At 50.9% G+C, this 22,216-nt stretch overlaps 1 protein-coding gene across 1 annotated transcript in view; it reads right to left on the reverse strand.

Annotated features, from left to right (window-relative positions):
* Positions 1-22,216, reverse strand: part of XXYLT1 (xyloside xylosyltransferase 1) — a 97,666-nt gene that overhangs the window by 49,640 nt on the left and 25,810 nt on the right. Inside the window, exon 2 of the mRNA XM_065410669.1 lies at positions 18,617-18,764. Coding sequence (XP_065266741.1) covers positions 18,617-18,764 — 148 coding nt within the window. The remainder of the gene's footprint in view (positions 1-18,616; positions 18,765-22,216) is intronic.

A 22,216-nucleotide genomic window follows, 5' to 3' on the forward strand; every position in this document is an offset into this window, starting at 1 on the left:
CAACCTGAGTGAAGCAGAGAATTAACTTTTCCTGTCTGCTGCTTGTCTGCTCACAAACCCCGCGCTTCCACCCCCAGGGGCTGATCCTGAGCAGTGCCGAGGACCTGCAGCCCTAGCTGGATTCCAGCAGCGAGCACGTGGCCTCCTTCAGGATGAGGCTTCCCATGTATTGAAATCCACAGTAAGGAGCGAGTCATTAAAGGCGTGGGGGCATGAGTCCAAGAGACTCTGTTGCAGCTGTAATCAGGGCAGCTGCATGCCTCACAATGTAATTAAATCTGTCTTAATTCCAGGTTGTCATTAATTGCCGAGCTGCATAGATGGGAAGCTGTGAACAGAGCAGGGGGAGATGGCACCAAACACACAGAAATCCATTTGTTCAGGTTTGAACATCGGTGTCATGACAGCAAAATGTTCAAAAGCCTTCATGATCCATCGCTAACTTGGAGCAGTCAGCAGCTGTCTTGCCAGTGATCGGAAGCAAACCATCCATCCATTTCCTCACTGGTCGCCCCTTACTGTGACGAACCTTCACCATTCCCTCCATAACAACTTTATCAAAGTTATTTCCATCTCTACACCTCATGTGACCAAAGTACTTCAGTCTGCGTCTGCTGGTTTCCGACATCAGGGTCTGCTTCTCTCCAATGGAAATCCCAGTTCCTTCCACTTTGTCTCTTAATAAATTCCGTGTATACGCTAAAGAGGTTTGGGACTAAATATCCCATGTTTCACACCACCCTGCCCAGTGGAAAACCACTCACTGTCGCCGACTGCTGTTCCCACCGTGCTCTGTTGCTGGGGGTAGAGACTTGTGATGAGTTCGATGAGATGCTTTGGAATCCCCACATCTGCCAGCATCCTCCAAAGAAGGTCGCATTGGATGGTATCAAACACTCTTGAATAGTCAATGAAGCACATGATCAATAGGCGACTGTGCACTCTGCATTCCTCGATGATGTGACAGAGACTTGGGGTTTGGTCACGCATGCCTCAGCCTTTTCCGAAACAAGCTTCCTGTGGTGTTAGTTCTGCTTCTCTCCTTCATTTCCTGCAATCCTGGATTACGTCGCGCAGAACTTTGCTTGTGAACAATATCAGGGAGATGGTTCAATAGTTACTACCCTGCTATGTTTCCCTTCTTTGATAAGGGCTGAAAAATTCCCTTCGTCCAATCCTCTGGCCTATTTCTAGTCATCCATACATCATTACAAATTTTCAACAAGACCAGTACCGCATTGGCCAATCCCTTTTAACAATCTTGCAGGCACATTGTCTATCCCCGATGCTTTCCCAGGTTTCATTTGCACAACAGCATGCATCACTTCCTCTCACAGGACTGGTGGCTCCTGCTCCACCTACATTTACTATCATCACCCTCAGTGAGGACACTGCCAGCACGATCTTTGATTATGTCTGATCGCAGGGAAACCTCTCGATAAGATGTCTGACCCCTGTGACCATACCGTTTGTATTATTACTTGTTTTATAATTCTCACATTCCATACATTTTGCCCTTATATATATTCACTCTTTTCTCAACTAATCTACCTTTGAATCTGTCTACTCAATTCCTTATATTCTCTCCTACATTTGTCCGTCTCCACGCCTGGCTCTTTCACTCGGTCTCCTTTTTCTGCAGCTCAAACACCTTCCCAGTTAACCATGGCGGGCTTGACACTGACTTTTTGGAATGAGTGCTTTGGCGGTTTTAAGCATAATCGTTTTCATTTGATTCCAAAGTTCATTGGGGTTTGTCTCCTCTTTCACACACCTACCAAAGGTAAATGAGCTCATGCCTTAACTAGCTATCAAGGGCAGTTAGGGAGGAACAATGGTACCACAGACAAATACCATCCTTGTTTCATCTTCTTCTAAACTTGCAAATTCTTAGAAGATTGCCGGCGAGACCCCACAGTGCAGCTGGCCCTGCACAGCCATCCACGTGGCACCTCGCTGTCAATCTGGTGTGTAAATACCAGAGCATGCACCCTACAATGCACTCCCAAGTTGCCTTTATGCTGCTATCCTCCTTTAAACAAAGGAAGAGTGGCTGAAGGCACAGAGAGAATCAGAGCCGCCCCAAAGCCATTGGCTGGCACCAGTTGCTGTTTAACTTCTGTCCAACCCGCCCACTTTCCATGATCACAATCAATACTCACTGCTACAAACACTAGAAGAAAGCCTCCCTCAGGATGTGTATCTGCGTAACAGCACTGGCAGGGCAGATGCCAAGACCCTGTCGTTCTGCAGCAGGTGAAATAACAGCACATGCCTGGCTTGCTTTGACAGATCTAGGACACCGAAAATAATCAATGTCAGCGCTACAGCAAGGGGCAGCTCACGGAAATAACACAAACTGACACTACCCCCGGGGGTAGTGGGTCACGACTGACTGAAACGATGGTTCTACGGGGAAAACAGGCATTTTAGGATAAGCACCATCCATGGGACCGTCCTGAACACGCCTCTCCCATTAAACTCAAACATCAACAATATCATCCCTGTCACAGCGGCCCTGCCGGACGTGTGCAGCACACACGGAGTCTGCTCCTTCACCAGCGTGTGAGCGATAGAGTGAGAGTGCTCATGAGAGGTGCCAGATGGACAGCCCCGGGCACCGAAGGCCTCTGCTCACTCCCAGAGCGGCAGGTTCAACACGGACCAGGGCAGCAGCTTTCCCCACTTCTGGTCTCCACAGCTCTTGGCCTGCCTGTGTTACACCCAGGTACATGTGTGTGCACAGACATGCACACTCTCACGCTCACTCGCTTGGCAGGGTCTCCCTGGTGGTTTTGGTCATTAGCCTACTATTTTATTTGCTAAAGAAGGGCAAGACTTCAGCACAGTCAAAGTACAGACCGGTTGGTAGGAAAAGTGGGGTCTGCCCCACGGAAACCAAAATCCCTTGGCCAAAAAGTGAACTATTTTGATTCTGAAATGCTGCTTCAGTGCCTCATGGCAGCCATCGCTCGGGTGCCCCATGGCCCATTCTCCTCTAAGCATACGTGCTGGAGCTAGGGGGGCTGCCGCACCCCCGTCTTCACGTGGGTTTACAGTTTGGTTCAATGGCTCCTAGCACCCCCACTATAAAAACTGTTCCAGTCCCTCTGCCTCTAAGAGTCAGGGCCCTGCTCAAAGACACCTCCCATGATGTGCCACAGCCCAGCCCGTCTTGGGCGAGGGGAGGACCTGCACCACAGAAGTCACATGGCTGCAGTGCATCATGGGAGATGTAGTCCAGTTGGGGAGCCCAGTCCATAGAGGAGAGGGGGGCGTGAGATTCCCAAAGTACAACTTCTATGAGGCACCAGGGACAGCATTTTAGGTTTTCAGCCTAAAACATTTTGGGTGTTCGGGACATTTTCTGTGGAAAGCACACACTGTGCATGAAAAGTTGTTTTGTCAAAAAAACAATTTTCTGTCGAAAAACAGTGTTGATGGAGATTTTTCAATCAGCGCTGGACGTTATGGCCAGACGGCGGCTGTCGTGTGGGTGGGCCTGAGCGCCGGCTGATTCAGATTCGGGCTCTTGCTTCGAGCCCGGCTCTAGCCAACAGCAGCAGCAGGATTTCCTGCAGCTCGCTCTTGAGCCAGGACGAGGTTTGCACTTGCTCAGTGGGGCTGCCAAGCACTGGACAAAATGGAAGGTCGCTCTGGGGAGGAGATGGCTATTTTACACATTCCTGCTTAGTTTTAAGGTTACTGCTCCAGTCGGTGTTGGTTCAGTCTGGGTTCCTCTGAAAGTGCCATATTACAGCCCAGTGCAAGGCACCTGGGGGACTCCCCCAGGCACGCATGTAAGCTGGCAGATGTGTGGGCGAAGCAAACCCTGCAGCCCATGGCCTGTCATACACTCACCGTGTGTGCACCGTCCACCCCAGAAATTCATGGCAGGGAGCAAGCCTGACAATCCACAGCCCTGATACGAATGACTGGATTTCCCTACCCAGAGCGTCACGTAGAAACTCCAGCCTTCCTTCCAGATGCCAGCGTCACTGTTTCGGGGGAGGGATGGTTCCTGGGAAGAAGCAATCTGTGTCCCACTGGGCTGCTAGCACTGGAAGGGAACTGTCTTCACTTTCCTTGTCCTAGATTCTTGTTAAAGGGCTGGTGTGAGTCTAGGCAAAGATTATTCCCTGCTGGAGCAGCTTTGTTAACAGCTCCAGCTTGTTTAGAAATCTTAAAGCACCTCGGTTTGTTGCCCTTGAAATGCCTGATCACAAAGTCATGCTGCTGTGATTAGAGCCAGACAGAAAACGGGGGGGCTGGGGGGGGGGGGTGTTTCTCCTGTGGAAAACCTTGTGTTTTCAGCCCAAAATCAACAACAAAATACTGCAGTTCTGACATGCTGTTGCACTGCCTCATGGGAGTTCGCTTCAGGTTCGTCCTGCTGCCCTTCTCCTCCACAGATGCTGCAATGACAATTCTTGAAGTCTGTCACCCCCAACCCCCTGTTATTGTTTTGTAGAACAACCCATGGTTACCTTGCCATTGCAAATGGCACTCCTTCCCCCCACAATGCATGTGTCACGGCAGCGGCGTTCAGACAATCTGGCCCGATTGGCCTGTGCAGTAACTGTTGGAACAAAGCACGAAGTCTGGATGCCTGGGTATTACCCCCAGCTCTCCCGCTGGCCTCGTTCTCTCTCCAGGTACGTCCACACTGCAATTACACACCTGTGGCTGGCCCGGGCCAGCTGACTCGCACTCGCGGGGCTCGGGCTAAGGGGCTGTGAAACGGTGTGTAGACAGACACTGGGGTTTGGGCTGCAGCGCGAGCTCTGGGACCCTCCCACATCACAGGGTCCTGGGGCTCGGGTTCCAGCTTGCACCCCAATGACTACACCGCCATTAAACAGCCCCTTGGCCCAAGCCCCGTGAGCCCGAGTCAGCTGGCCTGGGCCAGCCACAGGTGTCTAACTGCAGCGTGGACGTACCCTTGATTCGGACAATGGTTGTGAGGGTTAGTCATTTGCAAAGGGCCGAGAGACACTCTGTAAATACCTTTTATTAATTGTAACAGAGCACTGAATCGTCTCTGATTTTACAAGCACACAAGGAATTACTCTGCACATTGATAAAAGGAAAAGAAGATCGATTTTTGAGCCAGTTCAGGATGCACATTTCCCTTTAACCAACTTCTGATGTTTGTGTCTTTATTTGTACAGCGTGTGACACAGGAATGAGGCACCCACAAGCCAGCCCAAACAGCCTGCACGGGCGACCAGGCTTCAGTCAGCAGTGAAAGCCCAGGGGGAAGTTACAAGGAACAAAAAACAGTGAGCATTTGGAAATAAATGGCCTGTTATTTAAAGGTGCTGAGACCCCGGGAGTTAGGGGAGCTCAGCGCTGCGGACAAGCTGTTCCACTTCAGGCTCCCAGGGTTGAAAATTTTGGCCCAAGTCTCTTTAGAGATGAAAATGTAACTGATGCGCTGATCACTGGTAGTGCCAGTGCCTGGCGTCAGCAGTGGCCTTGTATTGATGCAGGCAGAGATTTCTGGACTGAGTTGGGCCAAGCTTCTGTCACAGAAGTGAACGCTCCAAACTGCCCTGTCTCCTACCTGCCTGTGCACACACCTGAGTCCCACCTGAACAAGCTAAACACTTGCAAAAGAGGACAGGCCTGTGTTCACAGAAATATACCAGCAGAGGACGGCCTGCTTTGAATGCATGCTGTGCCTAGTAACAGGCTGTTTTCTTGCCACCTCATCTTAAAATAGTGGATCCCACTAAATTTTCCTGTCTTCTGAGCTAAGCTGAATGTTTGCTTGAAGCCTGGAACTCGGTGACACGTTCCCATGGTCTGCAATCTACAGGGAGCTCTCCACATCACGCCTACGAGGCTGAAGGAGCACATTACCCAGGGGGCTGAATGGGTTCCCTGGGACGCAACACACTGCCTCACCACTGCCCCATACAGCTGCTACGGTCTGCGGGCAGCAAGCCATTTGCCCAGGGGGTGTGTGTGTGTGGGGAGAATGGGATGTGCGCAAGACACGGACTAGCTCACGGCTCTGTGAGAGAAGTGTACGTCATCACTGACGGAGACTGGCCAGCGAAGGCTGGGACTCACAGACACACTTGTGAGGCAGCCACAGGGCTGGACAGCAACTTTCTGAGGAGTCAGCTACTAACACAAGCTGCAGCCAATCCCAAGCATGATTCAGGCCCAAGCGGTCTGTGGGTCTGGGATTAACAGCCAGGTCAACCACCGCCACGTGAGGAGCAATGCTTAAAGCCCCGTACGATCAGAAAACGTGCGAGAGCCATCAGAGTCAGAGAACTTAATCCCAGAGGGGACCATTGCATCCCCTAGTACGACCTGTTTAGCACCAGGCATGGAATGTCCCCCGGCCACCCCTGTTCTGAGCCCAGCATCTTCCAGAAAGGCTCCAGTCTGGGTCTGAACACACCAAGAGATGGAGACTCCACCACTTCCCTGGGGCGTTTGTTCCAATGGTTAGTCGCTCTCAGTGTTGTTATCTCCACACATCACAGACGGGTGTTTAAGGAGAAGAACCTCACCTTTGTCTCGGGTTTGGCTTGGTGCTGGGTAACACGGTGTTTCCCAAACACTGGGTGGGAATGATGTAGATGAGTCGAGGGCCCGGTGCAGAGGGGGGGCCCCCAGGGACAGGGGGGAGCGAGCCCTCCCTGCCCACATCCCACAGATGCAGATCCTGTCCCACAGGGCTGGGCCAGCTCCCTGCTCTGGGTGCTGTGACCTAGCGCAGGGCCGGCATTAGGGGGTCACAAGCAGGGCAATTACCCAGGGCTCCACACAACAGGGGGCTCCGTGAAGCTAAGTTACATGATTGGGCTTCAGCTTCAGCCCCAGGTGTCGAGGCTTGGGCTTCGACTCATTAGTTTCTGCCCTGGGCCCCAGCGAGTCTAACACCAGCCCTGACCTACCGCACAGGTTCGCAGTGCCACTCGGACAGAGGGGCGGCTGGCCCAACCCCATGGCACTGGGACTGTGTGTGCCAGGCTGTAATGTCTGGCCAGCCCTGTGGCACAGGAGCCGCTGCAGGGTGAGCGTAGAGCGCTCGGTCTCCAGCTCCCCTCCCCTGGGACCTCCCTGCTGCATCAGGCCGGGATTAGGATTGTGGTGCTGGGGAAAAGACACAATGCGGTGGGTGAATCCCCTTAGTAAAAAGATGCAAAGCCCTGTGCCAGAGCCAACCTCCGTCTCGTCTTGGGAACCTTAAGGACTGAGGGCACTTTGTAGTCTGGGATGGTTTCTTCCTCTATTGCCAGGGAGTCTTTCTTCCTGTCAGTTTGTTTAGCAGGTACAGAACGTCTGCAAAGTCTGCCTCTCACACTGCTAGCACGGGGCCTGTACTGGAAAAATGGCATGCAGGGCACGCTGCACTGCAGAGTACAAGCCGCCCATCCAAGTAGCCCAAGCTGCCACCTGTGCTGCCGCTGCCACACTGCTGCTCTTAGCACGTGAGCTCGCTCTGGGCTAGCGCGTCTGTCTGGCTGCGCTAGGACGCACGCTCCCAGCTGCAGTGTAAATGCACCCTAAACCTGCCAGCTGTTCTTATTGGCCAAGAAAGAGCCTGCTGCCTCCAGTTTACTGAATGCCGCCTTCACTCAAATTCTACGAAATCTCTCTAACTCCACACGGCACGTCTGCCTCCCTGTGACCTTTCAGAGATTCCCTCAAAGCTAAGAGATGCCACTCCTCCAGTGTAGTCAGAGGCTATAAGCTAGAGAGCTGTCGGATAGAGAACACAACCGCCAGATACACATTTATAACCTTCAGATCACATGTATTTGGAGCACGTTTACCGTCCATTATATTCCCGAGGAGCGCCCCCTTGATCCCTTTTCCCATCATCCCATCCAACTCTCCCGACTCAGCATACTCTGAATGGAACAGATAAATAATCATCAAATGAACAGGGTGAAGTTTCAAAGCTGGGCCTGCCCCACTAGAGAATAGTGCCTTCTTCTGAGTGACAAACCAGCTGCTCATGACACCCGCCGACATCAGCTCACCACATGCTGGTGAAAATCTTCAATTGGCAATAATCACACCTCAGTTGAACCTCACAGACTATGATTCTTATTCAGACTCGTTAAAAGTGACGCTCTGGCTCCTTAGGCCCTTGAATTCTACTCGCGTCACCAGCCCTGCACAGAAACATCCCTTCTCTCTCCTGGGTAACGGATCAGAGCTGACAGTAGGCTTTGGTGCCTCCTTTGTCACCAATCCTTGGTCACCAACGCAAAGAGACTCCGAGGGGTGACCACGTGGCCCAGGGGATGAGAAATGGCTTTACATCAGCCATTTTGAATCTGGAACAGGTCAAATGTGACCAAAAGGTGTTACCTTGGGAAGAACTGAGTTTGGTGCTCCTGGACAGGCATCCGCGACATCAAACCAGCACCACAATCATCACTAATTGTCACCTGCTGGCAGAGTCAGTCAGACAGCAAAGGAGTGACTGGGATGGTATCCTCTACTGCACCCTCCTCCAGGGAACCCACCCCTTCTCACTCCAGGTGGGATAAGGACATAGAATCATAGAAGATTAGGGTTGGAAGAGACCTCAGGAGGTCATCTAGTCCAACCCCCTGCACAAAGCGCCCTTTGCAAGCAGGAAGCTTTGCACACCTCTGGAGAGGCGTCATTTCACCTTGACACCAGCCTTAACTTGGCAATATCCTCAAAGCTCTGAACTTCCCACGTTCTCTCGTCGGGCAAGTCTCCCCAGCACAAAATCAACCATTGTATTGAAAAACGGTGTATGAGCCCAAACCAGAGTCTACGAGTTATACAAGTTACACTACTGCATACAATGGCCCAGATCCTCCACCCGTTTAAATCAAATTGACTCCACTGAAGTGAGAAATGTAAGGGCTTGTCTACACTTAAAACTAGTGTCATCAAGCGACTAAAAAAATTAATTGCGATTAATCACACTGTTACACAATAACAGAATACCATTTATTTAAATATTTTTGGATGTTTTCTATATTTTCAAATATATTGATTTCAGTTACAACACAGAATACAAAGTGTACAGTGCTCACTTTATATTTATTATTTATTACAAATATTTGCACGGTAAAAAAACAAAAGAAATAGTATTTTTCAATTCACCTAATACAAGTACTGTAATGCAAGCTCTTTATCATGAAAGTTGAACTTACAAATGTAGAATTATGTACAAAAAATAACTGCATTCAAAAATAAAACAATGTAAAACTTTAGAGCCTACAAGTCCACTCAGTCCTACTTCAGCCAATCACTCAGACAGACAAGTTTGATTACATTTGCAGGAGATAATGCTGCCCGCTTCTTGTTTAGAATGTCACCAGAAAGTGAGAAGGGGCGTTCGCATGGCACTGTTGTAGCCGGTGTCGCAAGATATTTACGTGCCAGATGCGCTAAAGATTCACATGTCCCTTCATTCTTCAACTGCCATTCCAGGGGACATGCGTCCATGCTGATGATGGGTTCTGTTTGATAACAATCCAAAGCAGCTTTCTTTTTTGGTGGTTTGGGTTCTGTAGTTTCCGTATCAGAATGTTGCTCTTTTAAGACTTCTGAGAGCAAGCTCCACACCTTATGCCTCTCAGATTTTGGATGGCACTTCAGATTCTTAAACCTTGGGTTGAGTGTTGTAGCTATCCTTAGAAATCTCACATTGGTACCTTCTTAGTGTTTTGTCAGATTTGTCAAAGTGTTCTTAAAATGAACAACACATGCTGAGTCATCATCTGAGACTACTATAACATGAAATATATGGCAGAATGCTGGTAAAACAGAGCAGGGGACATACAATTCTCCCCCAAGGAGTTCAGTCACAAATTTAATAAACACGTTTTTTTAACAAGCGTCATCAGCATGGAAGCATGTCCTCTGGAATGGTGGCCGAAGCATGAAGGGGCATACGAATGTTTAGCATATCTGGCACGTAAATATCTTGCAATGCCAGCTACAAAAGTGCCATGCAAATGCCTGTTCTCCTTTTCTGGTGACATTGTAAATAAGAAGCGGGCAGCATTATCTCCTGTAAATGTAAACAAACTTGTTTGTCTGAGCGATTGGCTGAACAAGAAGTAGGACTGAGTGGACTTGTTGGCTCTGAAGTTTTACATTGTTTTGTTTTTGAGTGCAATTATGTAGCAAAAAAATTCCACATTTGTAAGTTGCACTTTCACCACAAAGAGATTACACTACAGTACTTGTATGAGGTAAATTGAAAAATACTATTTCTTTTGTTTATAATTTTTACAGTGCAAATATTTATAATCAAAAATAATATACACTTTGATTTCAATTACAACACAGAATACAATATATATGAAAATGTAGAAAAATATCCTCTTTGATCAGTTTTAACTAGAAACAAGCTAGAACCTAGTCTGCAGCTGTTTCTACCGCTGGCTCTCTGCCCACTTGCTGTAGAGAGTTGTATATTCATTTCGCCATATTTTCAAAATTGTTTCCCTAATAGCAAGAGTTTCTGCTATAAGTTGGGGGCTCATCAGATGGAAAAACCAGAGGAGGAGAAAGCCCAGGGTGTATCAGTCGATCACCGGATGACTGTGGGCCATCATCGTGATGCGGCCAGGAAGAAGGCGAGTGCAGTGTTAGGATGTGCAGATGAGCTATTTCCAGGAGAGACAGGGATGTATTAAAGCACTTCCCAAGGTGCGGGTGAGACCGCATCTGGAATGCTGCGTACAGTTTGGGAATTCAGACTGGAACAGGTGCAGAGTGTGATGCTGGCAGAGCAGGTGCCAGCTGATGGCGAGGTCCCCATGTCTCAGCTGAACAGTGACAAATCCGCAGCTGGGATCAGTCTTGCTCCCTGCGTCAGCATTGTTAAAACAGGTATTAGGATGTTAAGAATGTGTTTAGCATTTACTGAGCTGCCGGCATGAATCTCACTTACAATACCAGTAGCTCCGACTGCGCGGTAATATTTAAGCCTGTGTATTGTGAGCCTCTGTCAGTATGTAAATCACCAGACAGGAGAGAGCCCCTAACTAGTGTGCCCAGCAATCGGCAGCCGAAGGCGTTACCGCCTGCCCAACAGGAAGATCCATGGACACCAGACAGACTATTATAGAACATTAAAAAAGACAAAAGACTTTGTTGCTTTGCTCTCCACCCCTACCATGAAGATGAGTCATACAAATAGGAAAAACTTTTTCACTAGGAGGGTGGTGAAGCACTGGAATGCGTTACCTAGGGAGGTGGTGGAATCTCCTTCCTTGGAGGTTTTTAAGGCCCAGCTTGACAAAGCCCTGGCTGGGATGATTTAGTTGGGAATTGGTCCTGCTTTGAGCAGGGGGTTGGACTAGATACCTCCTGAGGTCCCTTCCAGCCCTGAGATTCTCTGATTCTGTGGGTGCGAAGGGAGCTCTGGAGCAAACTCAGTCGCTGCTGTTGGATGTGCTGGTGCAGCTCTTGGTTGCTGCAGAGCAGGGAGTGAGTCTAGAGGCCTGGCCCAGCCCTGTAAATCACCACAGGTGCTGCACACATAATGCAAACACTGGGGCAGTAAATCTGACCATGCTGCGAACGAAGCATCAATCAGCTTCACTAGCAGCTTCTGAAACAAAGTTAAACTCATTAAACTGTCAAATGTCTTTTTAAAAATACTGGGCATCGAGCCAGACCCTGTAAAACACTGTTAGCCTGACAGACAGAAAGACAGACAGACAGACAGGTCTCAATGAGAACCTGGAGCCCGGACTGCAACCCCCAAGTCACGCTTGTCAGCCGAGAACGAGCATTTCACAATAAGTAGCTTTGGACTCCTCTGCGACAGGGCGATATGGAGATCCTGAGCATTTCAAGCCATAGAATAAAGAAACCAGGACAGTGTCTAAGTGATGCAGACCATAATAATGCTGCTATTCGCATTCAGCTTAGGTCCTACACCTCCAAAACCTTAACAAGAGCTTAATGGAAAAGTGGCTCCAGCAAACGTCTTTCCTGGCCTGCTGCTTACAAGTGACTCAGCCCAGACCCCACCCGAGTCACCCCCCGCCAGGTGTGAAAAGAGAGCTCCCTTCCACCAGCAGTGCAATGACCGTGCACATGCACACTCACCCCACGGTTACATCAGCAATCGCATGGGGTGAGACGCACGTGGCCTGGGCCAGGCTGATTAGGGCTGAACACCTGAAAGAAGCGATGTCCCCGAACACTGGGCTCTCGCGGAGGTGTAAAACTGAGGCTGCGGGCACGGCCACGACAGCGGTATCAGCGCTGCCCACTGCTGAGAGGACCAGGCAGCTCAGCCTGTATCTGGGGGGGGAGGGGGGAGGTGGGGGCTACAGGCCCATGGTCTTTCCCCCTCAGAGAGTCGCATTCTCAGGCCTCTCCGGTGCCCCGCACTGCAAGGGCCGTCACCACTTTAGTCCCAGCGTTCCCTAGCACGCTAGGTGTCTCCCCCAACCCTTCGCCACAGGGCAGACTAAAGGGTGACTCGATCCCAGTGTCCGAGTGTCCACGGGGAGGGGATTCCTGCTGGCAGAGGGTTGCTCCTGACCGCTCGGCTGGAGCTCAGCCACGGGAATCCCCGGCTGGATCAGACTGGCCCCTCCTCCCGGCCCCCGCTTGCTACGCTAGATGCGAGGGGTGGAGAGCAGGAGGACCAAACTGCGGAGCTGCCGTGGTGGGGCAGAGTTATTCACACAGCGCAAACGAACCCTCAGCAATTCACGTGTCCGCTGCTCATCCTGGGTCCGCATCCCACACTTGGGCCTTGGCGGGCAGACAGACGTGCACCCTCGGGCCCAGGGACATCCCATCCCCAGCTCCGGCACCAGAGGGAGGGGAGGGCCTCGCACCCCCCAGCAGCGCTACAGAAGAGCACTGGGTTACGCCGGGGCCGGCCTGGCTGGGTGCCCCAGGACCCACAACCTGCTCCACAACCTGCACTGCTTGTCCAGCAAGTGCCCTTCAAGGGTTTATGATTCACAACCCAGGGCCCTGGGCCTGAGTGACTGGCCCATGCTGCCTGCTTCAGGCCCACGTGGGGAATCTGCAGAGCTGGAGCCGCAACCCTGCTGCTTTGGGGCCCACCGCCCGGGATCCCGACCACCCAGCGGGGGCAGCTTTCAGGCCACGACAACTCGGCTCCTGCTTGGGCTGAACGCTCATGGACTGGAAGCTTGTTCCTGCCCCAGGATCTCCTTGGGCTAGCGGCACTATTTAGAAGTGTCATCCCCAGAGGCCCCCGCAGTAGTTTTCAGGGACAAAGCGACCTATTGGGGCTCCCAGGAGAAGTACATCTACTCGTCATGGAAACAGGTTACCCACCTGCCGCATGGGGACTCGGGGCCGGCGCAACAAGCCACGTTCTGCATTAGCTCCCGACACCCAGGAGCTGCACATGCACAGGCAAAGAGACTGCACTGGCCCTGGCCCTTCGGAGGCACCCTTGGTCCCCAGCGCCCTACTGACCCCTCTGCTCTCAAAGCCATCACGATGGTGAGCCTCCCAGCCAGGAGCCAACTGTGTTTTAATGGTCACAAAGCCCTCGCGTATCCCTCTGGACCGGACACAAGGCACGTGACTCCCAGCACAGAAAGGCTGCCCGGTGCTGGTCTGCAGAGAGAGGCCAACACCAGCTGTGCTCCTTTGCCCGAGAGGGGCGGTGGAGCATAGCCTCGTTTACGCCAGCCTGGCCCCTCTCTGGCGAGAGCCTGCCCCAACCCCTGGTCTCTGCTCATCCCTGCGCTCAGACCCAGCCGAGCTGAGGAGCTGCATACGGAAGGCCACTCCCTTCATTAAAGCAGAGAGGAGTTTCCTGTTTCTGAAGATCAGCTCAGGCCGAGGCACCGTTCTCCAGCTGGAGTAAGCAACGAGAGCAGTGTCATAAACACACTGCCACCTGGAGCTTCCACGCTTCTCCTCATGGTAGCAGCAGCAACAGACCCCAGATCCTCCAAAGCACCCCGACATTTGAACTAAAGCGGACTCTCCTTTAGCACTCTGCAACATAGGGCCTGTGACACACAACTGGCAGTTCTGATTCTGCCCAGGACAGGGTAGTGGTGCATGCTTGATAGCCAGTTCACTACAACAGTGTCAACATGAAAGAGCTTCAGTCTCCATAGGAACATAAGAACGGCCATACTGGGTCAGACCAATGGTCCATCTAGCCCAGTATCCTGTCTGCCAACAGTGGCCAATGCCAGGTGCCCCAGAGGGAGTGAACCTAACAGGCAACGATCAAGTGATCTCTCTCCTGCCATCCATCTCCACCCTCTGACAGACAGAGGCTAGGGACACCATTCCCTACCCGTCCTGGCTAATAGCCATTGATGGACCTATCCCCCATGAATTTATCTAGTTCTTTTTTGAACCCTGTTATAGTTTTGGCCTTTGCAACATCCCCTGGCAACAAGTTCCTCAGGTTGACTGTGTGGTGTGTGAAGAAATACTTCCTTGTGTTTGTTTTAAACCTGCTGCCTGTTAATTTCCTTGGGTGACCCCTAGTTCTTGTGTTATGAGAAGGAGTAAATAACACTTCCTTATTCACTTTCTCCACACCCGTCATGATTTTATAGACCTCTGTCATATCCCCCCTTAGTTGTCTCTTTTCCAAGCTGAAAAGTCTCAGTCCTATTAATTTCTCCTTAAACGGAAGCTGTTCCATGTCCCTAATTTTTGTTGCCCTTCTCTGTACCTTTTCCAATTCCAATATATCTTTTCTGAGATGTGGCGACCACATCTGCACGCAGTGTGCAAGATGTGGGGGTGCCATGGATTTATATACATGCATTATGATAATTTCTGATTTATTGTCTATCGCTTTCCTAGAGATTCCTAACGTTCGAGCAACTTCTCTGACTGACGCTATACAGCACAGCAAATGTTTTCAGAGAACTATCCACAATGACTCCAAGATCTCTTTCTTTAGTGGTAACAGCTATTTTAGACCACATCATTTTGTATGTATAGTTGGAATTATATTTTCCAATGTGCATTACTTTGCATTTATCAACATTGAATTTCATCTGCCATTTTGTTGCCCAGTCACCCAGGTTTGTGAGACCCTTTGTAGCTCTTCTCAATCAGCTTTGGACTTAACTATCTTGAGTAATTTTGTATCATCTGCAAATTTTGCCATCTCACTGTTTACCCCTTTTTCCAGATCATTTATGAATATTTTGAACAGCACTGGTCCCAGTACAGATTCCTGGAAGACACCACTATTTACCTCTCTCCATTCAGAAAACCGACCATTTATTCCTACCCTAGCTGTCTGGCATGTTGGTCCATTCTGCACATGACATGCGGTCTGTTCCTCACCTTTCCTTGTTCCCTGCATGCCTCTGCCCACCCCAGCATCACCCGACCACTCCCTCCTTCTGGGGATCACTCAGAACAATAGAGACATCGCGTTGTGAAACTCTGCACTGGAGCCAGCAGCTCAAACCACGACAGACGCGTTAGGCTCAGAGCGCCGACAGAACCTGCGTGTTTCAGAGCCTTTCCAACAAGGTTTCCAAGGATGTGACTTTCTCCGGTCTGCGCTTTTCCTTCTCTTTTGTTAATGGCAAGTGACAAATCATTGCTAGCTGACCAAGATGCCCACAGGAAGGAGACTCAGGCTTCAGGAACGTGACAAGTGACTGACATGTCTGGCCACCAAGACATTGCCCTTTGCATTTCACTCCCACCTCTGCAGAGGGAGGCGGTGCTCGCAGTTTGCCAAGCTGCACGAAGCACGCAGGCGGGATTTAGGCTGGGTGGAAGCCAGCAGGCTCAAGTGGCTCTGCCTCATCCTTGGAGGGTAAGTGCCAGCTTCACAGGAAGCCGGTGATGCAAACCAAAGTAAGAAGCCAATTTCAGAGTGACAAGAATTCACAAATGGGAACCATTACCACTGAGCCCATTCCAAAGGGCCTACAATCCCATGCAGCCAATGGTCCATAATGCGAGCACCTTACCCTTCCTACAGGAACCACGCCAGGAGAGCCAAGTACACTGAATGGCACTCGGTCACTGCGGCAGGGAAACCTTTCAATCAGAATCCTGGCATAGCTCCAGTGCCTGGGAGGAGGGGGGAAGGGGGGTTGCAGTCAGTTCACCTGCGGTAGGGTACAAAATCAGCCACCATGAGACGGACTGCCCCACTGCTGTCCTGATCCATGAATTTCAACAAATACTCAAAGGCTGCTGTGAAAACCATCTCTGGAGTTTGGGATTGCAGCATTCCAAGCCAAACTGAGGCTTCCCGGAGGGCAGGTGGGATGTACCTGCTTCTCAGATGGAGGAGGACAAAGCAGGGTGGGAAGAAACACGAGAGAGCAGCCTACAGGTCTTTGCTGTTTTGGAAATTAATGAGTATCAAGGACAGATCCCTGAACTCAGCCCCCACCCACTGTCCTGTTCTGCCCCACACTGGGTGCCTGGCCAGGCCAATTCAGATTCTGTAACCACACTGGGCATTAGATAGATTCACTTTATCTGGGTGACTGTTCAGCGAATAGACAGCCCATCACAAAATAACCCAAGACAGCCTCTTTCTTCCGGAGATCCCCCCCACCAAACCATTCTGCAGGCCTCATGGTGCCAGTGGGTCCAGACCTGCACCAGGAAGGTCCTGGGTCACCCTCCTGCCTGACGCTGTCACCCTCCTGCCTGACGCTATGACCTTCCTCTAGAAGGCTGCGTTTGAAAGGACGGCCCAAAAACAAAGGAAGGATGCCAGCGTCTGCTCCATTTCCTCCTTGTCTGGAAAATAACAACTGCTCCTATAACTGCCGGCGCTGCAAGATACACTAGGGGCTCAGGCAAGCCACCCCCTTGTGTTAACTCAGCTATAATGGGCTTTATGGCCAAACAGAAACTTCCCTGAGCGTATTTCAGAGCCCCTGGCTTACAGCCGATCATTCACGACAGGTACGTGGACACTGCAATCAGAGGCGTGACTGCAGCACAAGCAGACGTACCCGAGCCAGCTTTGGTCTAGGCAGCGAAGCCGCCGCAGCAGCTGGTGTACACCCCAACCCAGGAGGGGTTTTAACCGTCAGAGGGGTGAAATTTTGGAACAGCCTTCCGAGGGAAACGGTGGGGGCGAAAGACCTTTCTGGCTTCAAGATTAGGCTTGATAAGTTTATGGAGGGAATGGTTTGAAGGGATTATGTGATTTTAGTCAATTAGTCATTAACGTGCCATCGCGGGTAAAATGAGGGTCCGGCTGTAGACTCTTGCCTGTATGCTCGGGGTACTGCTGATCGCCATATTTGGGGTCGGGAAGGAATTTTCCTCCAGGGTAGATTGGCAGAGGCCCTGGAGGTTTTTCGCCTTCCTCCGCAGCATAGGGCAGGAGTCGCAGGCTGGAAGATTCTGTTGTGGGTGGGTCAGCTTTTGTGGCCTGCATCATGCGGGAGGTCAGACTAGATGACCATATTGGTCCCTTCTGACCTTAAAGTCTATGAGTCTATGAGTCTATGAGGACATGCGCGCCAGCAGCTGCTGCCAGGTGATTTGGATCACAGGGGAATTGGGTGTCCAAATCCCTTAGACAGCTTTGGACACCTCAGCCCTGCCCTAGTAGAATGAAGCTTTGCCATGAGATGCCCTGGGAGCTCTGTCCCTGGGAGCACTGGCTGGACAGGACCACCCCGCTCTGGCAGGCAGTTGGGCGAGACGACCTAACAGGCCTTTCCCGTCACCGATGCGAATGTTGATTCCCAGCCCCCTGTTCTAACCACTGCAGCGCATTCCCTGCCATAGCCAAACACAGCCCAATGGCCCAGCTCAGCAGGACACGGACGCGTGTGCTGAACTGCGAGGGGACAGCAGCCCCTCTGAAGCCAGTGGGCGCCTCACACGCAGGTACCTGGCTGAATCAGGGGTGCAAAACACCCACATGGTCTGTGATCATCAAATTATGACCCAAACATTCATTAATGCGTCAACAACTCAGCCACTCTCCCAGGTCCGGCCCCTGCTGTGAGAAACAGGAGTCTTAGCAGGAAGGGAGGACAGAGCAGGGACACAGCGAGTTACAAGCTAAGCCTACAGAGAAGATGGGTCCCAGGAGAACTACCCACAGGCTGCAGAGGAAGGAAAAGGCTGCAGCTAACTGAGCCAAGCCCCTTTTCCAGGGCTGCTTTGTTTTCCTGTAGATTTATTGCTGTCCCCTGGTTCCACAATAATGCAGAGAGTGAGGCATGATAAGGATAGATAAAGACAAAATCAATGACCATCAATCAACAGAGCTTTCCGATGGGAAAGGAATGCACTAATCAATACCCTGCTCTGCTCCCAGTGTCTGCTCACACGGAGCCAGCCAGACAGGGGCCATCAGCTACCACAAATGTGCTGTGTCCCCATCTGCTCGCCAGCCAAGGGCGGGGGATGGAAAAGCAGGAAGTTAATGCAGCTGGAGAGTTTCAGATATTGTCGGAAGCACAGACGGGGCCAGGGCAGCCGCCTGCTCCGTACTTTGCAGCTCAGGGCTGTTTGGCTGCTTTGCTTCAGTTCCTTTCAGTGGGCTCCAGGCACACTAAGGAGACTCAGACATAACGCAGCAGCGTCCTGACACGCTGACTCAACCCACAAAATCACCAGCGCTCTGAACACACACACATCCCAGCCGCTGCCCCGGAACGCTCACCTGTGGGCATGATGCGGTGCATGGCCACCGACAGGAAGAAGATGGAGTCGCTGTAGTAGGACCCGGAGCCAGCACTGAAGTGTTTCTGCATGGCCTCCACTACTGGAAACAGCTGTTCTGTCAGCACATCCACGTCATGGAATATTACCTGGGGGAGAGACAAACCACCATTGGGCTCATTGTGCGCCGCAGACGATACCCTCCAGGTGCTGGGCACATTCGCTGGCGCGTAATACTGAACCATGTAGATGATTTAGTTGGACTCCAGATGTGCCCAGAGCCCTTTCTGGGCTGGGCACTGCACACACACAATAAGGGACCCTGACCCAAGGAGTTTATAATTTAAATAGATGAGACAGGGCAAGAGACAGTTTATCTCCACTGTTCAGATGGGGAAACCGAGGCACACAGCAATTAAGTGATTTGCCAAAGGCCACAGAGGTAATCTGGGGCAGGGCCAGGAGCTGAACCCAGATCCCCGGAGCCCCAGCCCAATGCTTTTATCACAAGCCCAGCGTCCCTCTCTAACGTTTCGGCACAAGACTAGGCGCAGGGAAGGATGGGCCACCGCATGCTAACCAGGGTCCAATGGCTGCACTGGAGGCGGTCAGAGCCTGTGGCACAGGCGGCTTCCACGGATTTCTGACACGGCTGCTGATGCAGCGAGAATGTGCTCTGGGCCAATGGCCTGGACTTGCTCTCATTTAAGCCAGTGGCAAAACTCCCATCGATGTCAGTGGTTAGGAACCAGAAACTGTCCCCCCGAGAGATCGCACTGTCGCCACAGGTGGTCAACAGGGGCCTGATCCCACAAGGTGTTATTTGCACACCCTCCCCTGCAAGTTCTTTGCAGCAGGGACTCTGCCTCCGTCTATGTTTGCACCGTAACTAGCACATGGAGGGCACATGCCACAAATGCTAATAAAACCACCACCACCCTCATCCGCGAGAACAATTCCCACCCAGATCAAAGGGAACATCTCACTGTTCCCAGGCTGATCTCTCAGTGCACTTTATATCTCCATGACTCTGTGCTGAACAAGGGGGTATGACGGACTCTCCTGCTGCGCTAGTTTGCTGCCAGGGCTTGGGCACTCACGAGGCCAAGGAGTGCAGCCGTTGCATGGTGCATTGAAAGCAACAAAAATAACTGCTCTCTGCTAGTGCTTCAGAGAGTCCCAGGTCAGCAGTGCCACAAACCCGCCTTGTGTATCTGTTTGCTGCTATGGTGCAAATCAGAGGCTGGTTTAATACTGGACTGAACACATCACGTCACAAACAGAGCACTCTCCCCTTCCCTTCCCGGGGCTGGTTTCTGTGGCTGGACATGCAGGGAGATTGTGAGCCCTGCACAGACATCACTGTGGCCTGCCACTTGTAAATACCATGGAGAGCATTACGGCCCGGAACACTTGGACTCCCACGATGCTCTGTGGCATCCTGCTGCGTAGAGACCTCTTTCGAATGCATGCTGTTTATAACCCTTCTTGCTGGTGACACAGGACATAATTAAACATATGCAAAAATAAAAATCTGGTTATTTTCATGAGCTACAGGAAAACAAAACAGCAATGCACCCACATGCTGTACTGCCCTCTGAGAGACTGGAGACTAAACAAACGAGGGCTAACGAAGGGACTGTGCCAAGAGGAGCATGTGTTCCCAGATGTACTTCATCAGCCATTAGCTACTGACATTTTACAAGCCCCTAATTTATTTTGAGATGCGACCTAAGTTGACACACAGTAACTTCTATGCAGTCCAATGTTCATTATCCAAATGCAATACTATGGGTTCCTGAGTCGTGCCAGATAACCAATGGAATGTTCAGGGTAATTAGTAGACATCAGGACCATGACCCTGTTGCTGATAAGAGAGTTTGGGATCTCTGAGGCCTGGAGAATCAAGGTTACGCTGTATTCTGCGTGTAAAGGAAAACTGGAAAAGTTCTACCCGGACACCGGCTCTTCAGTAATGTTAAACGCAGCCGAATCTGGAGAGCACAAAGGGTCTGTACTCCACGGCTCTTCTCTCCCAGGCAGTACTGTCACACTAAAACATCATCACTAGAAGAGCTGCAAATTCTAAACTATACTCAGAAACCAAGCCTCAAACAGACTATGATGGGTTTTACTTCAATCCACCAAACCAAGAGGTAATTCATCCATAAAAGGGAAAAGTCTCTGATACCCGGGAAACGCAATAACTGACACCACCATCTTCTATGCTTCTGTAAGACCCATTATATACCAGTGATGTCAGGGAGGAGCAGCAAGGTTTAGCTCTGCATATGGACCTTCCCTCCCTGTCGTCTGGTTTTATCTCGAAGTTGAAGTTTTACCTTGACTGTGGATGTTACCAATGAACAGCGAATAGAGAACTCAAATCACAGGCTGGCAGCATTGCTGCCTAAAGACAGAAGAAGGAGGTCTGTTAATAGGGTACCGATTTCTCCTTGAGTCCCCTCCAGGGCAGGGATCTTAGCAGCATTTAGGGTGACCAGACAGCAAATGTGAAAAATTGGGACAGTGGGTGGGGGGTAATCGGAGCCTATATAAGAAAAAGACCCAAAAATCGGGACTGTCCCTATAAAATCGGGACATCTGGTCACCCTAGCAGCATTCCCCTCTCTAAGCTGTGTCAGACACATGCCAAGACTTCTCAGACACTGTCTGCATTAGGAAAATGGCTCGTGGTGGACGATAGCTGCCAGCCACAGGAATATATATATATGGAGATATACCTATCTCATAGAACTGGAAGGGACCCTGAAGGGTCATCGAGACCAGCCCAGCCCAGCCCCCTGCCTTCACTAGCAGGACCAAGTACTGATTTTTGCCCCAGATCCCTAAGTGGCCCCCTCAAGGACTGAACTCACAAGCATGGGTTTAGCAGGCCAATGCTCAAACCACTGAGCTATCCCTCCCCCACAAGGTCACATTCCTTGTGCAGAGAGTGCTCTAGTCCCTGTGTCTACACACAGAATCATAGAATATCAGGGTTGGAAGGGACCTCAGGAGGTATCTAGTCCAACCCCCTGCTCAAAGCAGGACCAATCCCCAACTAAATCATCCCAGCCAGGGATTTGTCAAGCCTGACCTTAAAAACCTCTAAGGAAGGAGATTCCACCACCTCCCTAGGTAACCCATTCCAGGGCTTCACCACCCTCCTAGTGAAATAGTGTTTCCTAATATCCAACCTAAACCTCCCCCACTGCAACTTGAGACCATTACTCCTTGTTCTGTCATCAGGTACCACTGAGAACAGTCTAGATCCATCCTCTTTGGAACCCCCCTTCAGGTAGTTGAAAGCAGCTATCAAATCCCCCCCTCATTCTTCTCTTCTGCAGACTAAACAATCCCAGTTCCCTCAGCCTCTCCTCATAAGTCATGTGCTCCAGACCCCTAATCATTTTTGTTGCCCTCTGCTGGACTCTCTCCAATTTTTCCACATCCTTCTAGTAGTGTGGGGCCCAAATCTGGACACAGTACTCCAGATGAGGCCTCACCAATGTTGAATAGAGGGGAATGATCACATCCCTCGATCTGCTGGCAATGCCCCTACTTATACAGCCCCAAATGCCATTTGCCTTCTTGGCAA

Source organism: Emys orbicularis, chromosome 9 (genome assembly GCF_028017835.1).
Source record: "Emys orbicularis isolate rEmyOrb1 chromosome 9, rEmyOrb1.hap1, whole genome shotgun sequence".
NCBI lineage: Eukaryota > Metazoa > Chordata > Testudines > Emydidae > Emys > Emys orbicularis.